We start from the raw sequence: 8,052 nt of genomic DNA, 5'->3' as shown, positions 1-8,052 counted from the left end.
ATTTGAGAATTTTGGTCTAACACAACATGTCTGCCGTAGGGCCAAACAAAAACTTCACGTTTTTTATATCTATAAAGAAAGACTACGTTACTATCACTCAACAATAAAACATGCAAGGGAGGCTTTCTTTGCAGATGTCATAAACAAAAACATTAACAAAGATCGAGCTTTATTTGCAACAGTTGACAGACTCACAAACCCTCCTATGACGTTACCACCTGAATTTCAATCCAATGTAGCCTGCAACAAGTTTTCCAGCTTTTTTCCAGAGAATATTTAAAAAAATCAAAGGATTAATCTGCACATTCACTCTAAAGCCGGTACCTATGCTGTGGCCAAACAAAACAAATACAGGAAAAATGACCCAATTTCAACTACTTAATTATAAAACCCTAGAAGAAATTATAAGTCAATTAAGCTCAAGTTCCTGCTGTCTGGATGTCCTACCCACACATTTCTTTAAGAAAGTCCTGCCTGTCATTAATGATTTCATCCAAATAGTAAACTCATCGCTCTCATCAGGTGTTTTCCCCCAGGCTTTGAAAATAGCAGTTATCAAACCATTGATAAAAAAAGAATCTGGACAAATCAGTACTGCAGAATTGCAGGCCGACCTCCGACCTCCCATTCATCAGCAAAGTTATTGAAAAAGCTGTTCAAACAATTAAATGACTTTCTAATGATAACCAACCGCTTTGGCTCCTTCCAGTCTGGTTTTTGTGCTCACCACAGCACAGAGACTGGCCTAGTCAAAGTGTTCAATGATAATCCTTATAAATACACACTGTGGCAGAACCACAGTGCTGGTTCTGTTGGACCTCAGTGCAGCTTTTGACACTGTTGATCATGATATTTTACTGAATCGACTGGAGAGTTGGGTTGGACTCTCTGGTCCAGTGCTCAACTAGTTTGAATTTTACATAAAGAACAGGGATTTCTTTGTTTCAATTGGAAACTTCTCATCAAAGAGATCAGAGGTCACATGTGGTCTACCCCATGGTTCAATCCTAGGACCCCTCTTATTCAATATTTATATGCTCTCACTGGCTCAGATTAGAACAAGAAGTAAGATTAGCTATCATAACTATGTGGATGATACACAGCTTTACATCACGATGTCACCAGGTGGTGACTCTGAACCCATGCAATCACTGAACAGATGCTTAGAACAGATAAATGTGTGGATGTGCCAAAACTTTCTCCAGCTGAACAGAAACAAAGCTGGAATTATTTTTGAACCTAAAGAGGAGCGATCTAGAGTCAAAGCACAGCTTCAGTTCTTACAACTAAAGCCTAGCGATCAGGCCCAAAACCTGAGAGAGTGATAGACTCTGACCTGAAGACCAGAGCCACATTAAGACGGTTACGAAGTTGACCTATCACCTGAAGAACATCTCCAGGATTAGAGGACTAATGTTTCAGCGAGATCTAGAGAAACTCATCCATGTGTTTATCTTTAGTCGCATTGATTACTGCAGCAGCATCTTCACAGGTCTACCTAAAAAAAACAAAAAAAAAACAAAAACAGCTGCAGCTGATAAAGAACGCTGCTGCTTGCGTTCTTACTAAAACCAGGAAGTTAGAGCACATAACACCAGTTTTAAAGTCCCTACACTGGCTCCTTGTAGAATAGACTTTAAAATACTGTTTGTTTATAAATCGCTGAACAACTTGGCACCACAATACATTAAAGATCTGCTGCTGTTGTACCAACCTTCCAGGTCTTTTGGTCCTGATCTGCTCTACATCCCCAGAACCAGAACCAAACAAGGAGAAGCAGCATTCAGCTTCTATGCACCACAAATGTGGAACAAACTTCCAGAAAACTGTAAAACAGCTCAAACACCGACTTCCTTTAAATCTCAACTAAAAACCCAACCGTTTAGAGTTCTATTTGAAACGTAATCAATTTAATGATGGCACTTGACTTAATGTAATGTTTTGATTGAGTCTAAATTGCATGACTGTGTTTTTGTGTTATGATGTAAAGCACTTTGAAATGCCTTGCTGCTGAAATGTGCTATACAAATAAAATTTGAGGTAACACTTTATTTGAATGGGTGTGCATAAGACTGACATGACACTGTCATAAACATGACATAGCACATGTCATGAACATGAAGAAGTCTTTATGAATGTTTGACAGTTGTCATGAAGTGTCTTTCGGTAAATAATGACACTTTTAATGCAAAGTTGCTCTAAAGGTTGCGTTGAAAGTCCATTAAAGATGCCAACTTTGCATTAAATTATCATAATTTACAAAATCATCAGTCTTATGCACACCCCTTCAAATAAAGTGTTACCAAATTGGATTTGATTTTTGATGTGTGTGTGTGTGTATGTAATGTGTGTGTCTATTGCTTGCTAGGACAAGCAACAGACTGTTTAGGTGCATGTCAGTCAGAGTAACAGATTCACAAAAATTAGTCTTTGGGAAAAAATGGGATTGTTTTATAGCCAAAGTGTCTCTCTTTCTGTAGACGTATCATAAGTCTGGCTCATGTCCTCAAACTTTAATAAGTCCCATTCTTAGTTGTATGACAGAATGCAGTGATTCCCTGTTTTACTCATCTTCTATATTTGTGGTCCATCGATGCTGGAAGGAAACACGGGTGGATTTTAATCTCCACAAACATATACTTCTATCTGTTTGTGGTGATTAAACTTTTTAATGACCTTTACCCACTTTTTTAAAGAGAAACTTAAACACAGAGTTTGTAAGTGGTATGCCCGGGGCAGCCCAGAACAGACTGTATAGAGAAGTCCAACAAGAAAAGCTTAATGTCCTTCCATTTAGCCTCATATCCTGGGTTACACCAGCACACTTGAGGTCTATGTTGGGCAGATAAAGACTTTTTGTGGGGGATCAGGGAGGCTCTTTTATAAAGCCTAATGGTGTTTGTCTGAATGAATGTAAATGCAGTGAAAAGAATACAAACAACATTTTGTCATTTACAGGCGGTATGAAGAAGACATGTACTGGAGACGTATGGAGGAGGAGCAGCATCACTGGGACGATCGGCGTCGAATGCCTGATGGGGGGTACATACAGGGGCCCCCAGGCCCTCCTGGCCTTCTAGGAGTCCGACCAGGTCTACCAGGTCTGCAGCCACAGGGTCCCATGGTGGGTCTCCATAAATTATTCTGCTTTGTATTTTACACTCAAGTTAAACCACAATGCAGCATTTGCTTTACTGTCCAGTTGAACCATCAGAGCAAAGTGAAATCACATAAATGAATTTATTAAAATAAAGAATTTTTCAAATTTCATCTATTTGCTACATAAGCTCTCGGCTGAAAGATTACGAATAGCGACACATATGGAAAATTGTAAAAAAAAAAAATAATTATAATAATAATTTGACAGTCAAGCTGTTGACTGTCAAATTATTACAGGGTACAGGAGCAGGGTTACAAAACGATTTGTAACATTTTGGGAGATCAGCAAACCAAAGTGAAGTCATAATCCACATGCGGAGAAAACGCACATCCTTCCCATGACAATGGAAATCACTCCAAGACGGCTCTTGTACAGAGCTGGTCTTTGATTCTGCTGCAGATCCAAAATACAGCAATACGATTACCTGAGAATGACTCAAAAGGTGTTTTTGCATGAATTGACCTGGACTGTGGAACACTTTGGTTTCTTGTTGTTCAGTTCCTTCTGTAAGCGCTTGTAAAGCAAGGAATCTGAGGACAAGCTTTGCTCTTAACAAAATCATTAAGACAAAACTCAATTGAGTATAAGACTCGTATTTGGACAGAATACAAATTCATCCTTCAGATCAGCATTAAAACCCTGAAATATTTGATTACGCACAAGTCTTGCAGACCAGGAAGTTGTGGGATTATGTATGTTCAGGCCACTGCAGATTCAGCTCACAATTTTAGTACAATCATTTAATTTTATTGTTTGTATTCAGTTATTGGTACTACAGTTGGTGTATGTTGTTTCTTTTTCTTTCCATTGCAGAGACAATGTTTCATGTATTTCTCTGCTTGTTGTGTGATTACACAAAGTGGATTCTCTTTCAGCTTGTTATAATATTTGAACAAAATGGAGAAAAGCAAATATGTTGCTATTATCATTTCAAAACTTATGGGTAAAAATGGAATATGATGAGACAAACGTTGAGAGTCTGCCATTCCTCTGACCCAGAGATCTGGAAGATGGCTCCTCTCTGTCCCCCCTCACCTCCAGGCAATGCACCAATCAATAGCTGACTCCAAACCAGCCCTGTGTGGCCAGCCCGATTGGAACCACAGCTCTCGGGACTCAAGGGATCGGAGCAGGACTGGGCTGGAAGTGCTAACGCCGGTTTTGGGTTCGAAGCCAGGCCAGGCTCTTCAGTTCAAAAGGGGCTAAATGGTGTTTTAGAGTGGTCTAGTCAAAGTCTAGGCTTGTGTGCAATTCAGTGACGGAATATTTTCGCTGAGTATGAATGTGTCTTTTTGCTGAATGTTGGAGAAATATGTTTCTCCAACATGGCTGAATCAAGGGTGTACTCAATCATTCCAGGAAAATCCAAAAGCAATTAATTGTTTCAGCCCTACATTATTGCACTTAAATGTATGAGAATAAACATTTATTTTGTGTAGCTATTTTTTTTTTTTTTTGCAATTTAAATAACCGAATCTACTTTAAAATCTGTATCCCTTTCAGCCGCCCCGTCGTCCAGATTCTTCTGATGACCGCTACATCATGACCAAGCATGCAGCCATTTACCCATCTGAAGATGAGCTCCAGTCCATTCAGAAGATTGTGTCAATTACAGAGCGAGCTCTAAAACTTGTCTCTGACATAATCTCAGATCAGGAACACGACAAAGAGGACGATAAAGAGAAGAAGGAACCAGCCAAAGACAGGTGCGGCATTTGTCTTCGACACAAGTGTTGTTCTTTGCCAGCCTGTTAAGACCAGATCTCTGGTTCGACTCTGTCATTGTCTAAAACTGGAGATGAGTTTTTACTCCACACTTTCAGTGTTACTCTTAAACAAATGCTAGTGTAACATTTAAGAGCTACTTGTTTTTTGTGCACATTTCCATTGCCCATATTTCTTTCCCAACTCTCCAGAGTGCTGAAGGGTGTCATGAGGGTCGGTGTCCTAGCTAAAGGCCTGCTGCTCCGTGGAGACAAGAACGTCAACCTAGTGCTGCTCTGCTCTGACAAGCCCACAGAAAGTCTGCTGGCCTGCATTGTGGAGCACCTCCCCAAACAGCTAACAGTACTGTTTACATACATGTCTCCCAAATGAATATGCTGAATCGGTAACACTTTATTTGAAGGGGGGTGAATAAGACTGTCATGACACTTTCATAAACATGACATAACACCTGTCATGAACATGAATAAGTCTTAATGAATATTTATGACTGTTGCCATAAAGCGTCATTCGGTAAATTTTTAATACAAAGTTGACATTATTCAAAATGTCTTTGTTATGACAACTTGACATTAACCAAGAAATCATTACTGTTTAAACTTTACCTTTAATAACATAAAGTTACCTAATTTTTAAAGTGCAATCAGTAATACTTTTATAACAAATTTATATCAGTAATGATTTTTTGGTTAATGTCAAGTTGTCATAACAAAGACATTTTGAATAATGTCAACTTTGTATTAAAAGTGTCATAATTTACCGAATGACGTTTTATGACAACAGTCATAACTATTCATGAAGGCTTATTCATATTCATGTCATGTTTATGACAGTGTCATGTCAGTCTTATTCACCCCCCTTCAAATAAAGTGTTACTGCTGAATCTCATAGAAATAATACATTTTATTTGTAGGTCCTTTTCTCGACACTCAAGGTCACCTTACACAATTAACATAAGAGACACAAAATTGAAATGCATGGTAAAATAAAGTACAAAATAAGATTTAAAAAGACATTGCAATTGGAATCAAAGGGAGTAGGCTACTTAAGTTCTGAGTATGGATTTGAGTGTGGTAAAGAGTCTGTGTTACAGAGATCAGGTGGGAGTGAGTTCCAGAGTTTGGGAGCAATAAGGAGGCAGGCTCACAAATACGCTTATAAAAAATTTCTATGCTCCAGCTTTTAGTTTATGTGTTCCTCTCCAATCAGTTTAATAAATAAACTCTCACCATACCCCATACATACCTGTCAAGCTTTGGGTTTGAGAATACAGGAAATGTCACCTGGAGTTGGGGGGCTTGGAGTGGTGGGAGACAGATGAACGCAAGTCCGGAGCAATAAAAACTGCATGAACGAAAGACCCGGGAGGGGAATACGGAATATTTATGGGAAAATGCTAATACGGGAGCACAGCAGGAAAGGGGGATATAAAAACGTTTTTTAAACGTTTTTTTACGTTTAAGAAAAAAACGTAAATAAATAAGCAACAATTAGCCAGGAGACTTGACAGGTATGCCTTGCCCAGCTATTTATAGCTTTTGTGTCCTTGTTAACAGGATTTGACACCTTCGTTCACTCAAACTCATCAACCAGCTATGTATCATCACGATGCGCTACGCCATCCGTTTGTTGCGACAGGGATGATATGAAATTTATTGTGCAGTTCGTCCGTAAAGCTACACTACACTATAAGCATCAACTACTCAGCCCCCCGCCGTGTTCAGTCTATCTGCTTACCTGTATAAATACTCCTGCAGTGCTCTTCCAGCGGTTCTCTCTGAACTAGCAGCTCCCGGAGGAGAAAAGCTGCCGTACTCCAGGCATCGTTCTAGTCATTTCAAGGGTCCTTACTGGTCCCCCAAAAACGATGAAAATCCGGGCATTATCATCAATCAATAAAATCCCCGCGGCCAAACTGGAAAATTGGATTGTATGCTGCTAACACTTAGCTTTCGTCAACAACTCGTAGGCGGAAGTGAGAGCGCTGCGCAGCAAATAATATCCTGGCCGGAACAAGGTGCGCTAAATAAAAAAACATAAATTAATGAAGCTTCGAGGCAGATAAATTTTCCTCGAGGAATTTTAGTAATCGAGGTACTCGAATCATTCGAGGAATCGTTTCAGCCCTAGTTTATATTGGGTGGGAGGCTAAATTTAGAACAGGGGTGCCCAAACTTTTTGAGACCAAGATCTACTTTTTCTCTCACCAGCCAGCTGAGCTCTACCTCATGACACGAAGATATAAAAATTGTAAATGAAACTCTGTTGACTTATTTTATATGCAAATATCTATCAGGAATAGCAGACCTATTAAAATAATGGAAAACCTAATACAGTTTCTTCCTCAGTAAGATTCTGTTGCTGGGAGGAAGTTGCTGGTTTCTCTGTCAGAAGCTGGTCGGAAACCTAAGGCCAGCAGGTATCAATCAGTTATGGTAGATCTGAACTTTGGTTTGATGACTTCAATATGAGAAATTTCAAACTGTGAAGAGCAACCAAAGAGCACTGTTAAGATAAAAGCACATCTTTTACCTTAACAGATAAAAGAAGTTGGGATACTTTTTCTCAAACAGGTTCCAGAGGAATCACCTCAAACCAGATGTTGGAATGGATTTTATTTCATTGTTATTTGTGAATGTCAGCAGAGCTATGCAGGTTGAAAAAGATTGTCATTTTGGAGAGAGTCTCATCGAAATCAATATTACCACTAAATAAGCGACAAAATTAATAGCATGTCTGATAGAGGAATAGCCTTTCAGACTCTGTGCTCAAAGCAAGATGCGAGAGACCCCCAAACTAGTTTTATTTTTTATATTAGAGAACAATTTAATATAATTATCACGGTAGGAGCAATTTGTTTGATACTTATATATTTGTCCTGTTTGATGTTTATTGTGACGTATACTCTCAAACAAATGAATTAGTCCAATTTTGTCGTTTATTGAACGTTCAGAAATTACAGCAGCTGTAACACTCCACAGCTAAGGTAAACAAATGTAAAATCATCCAGTGAAATGCCCAAGAGCACCGAACATTTTGGCACTCACACTGACTGCCTCCTATAGAGCAAACAAAGCGTAACCTGGTTTGTATTCACACTAGCTTAACTTAATTTAAGACTAACACTTCAAATGCCATATTTACTGAGATAATTTCACAGTATATTT

General features: G+C 38.9%; 1 protein-coding gene across 2 annotated transcripts in view; it reads left to right on the top strand.

Annotated features, from left to right (window-relative positions):
- The window catches only part of zfr (zinc finger RNA binding protein), a 97,775-nt gene that overhangs the window by 31,410 nt on the left and 58,313 nt on the right, over positions 1-8,052 (top strand). For both annotated transcript variants that reach the window (XM_007577440.2, XM_007577442.2), the window contains exons 12-14: positions 2,959-3,124; positions 4,664-4,866; positions 5,077-5,227. In XM_007577440.2, coding sequence (XP_007577502.1) covers positions 2,959-3,124; positions 4,664-4,866; positions 5,077-5,227 — 520 coding nt within the window. The remainder of the gene's footprint in view (positions 1-2,958; positions 3,125-4,663; positions 4,867-5,076; positions 5,228-8,052) is intronic.

Source organism: Poecilia formosa, unplaced genomic scaffold, assembly GCF_000485575.1.
Source record: "Poecilia formosa unplaced genomic scaffold, Poecilia_formosa-5.1.2 Scaffold441, whole genome shotgun sequence".
Taxonomy (NCBI): Eukaryota; Metazoa; Chordata; class Actinopteri; order Cyprinodontiformes; family Poeciliidae; genus Poecilia; species Poecilia formosa.
Note: the sequence above shows the minus strand (reverse complement) of the source record. Positions and strands in the feature narration are given on the sequence as shown.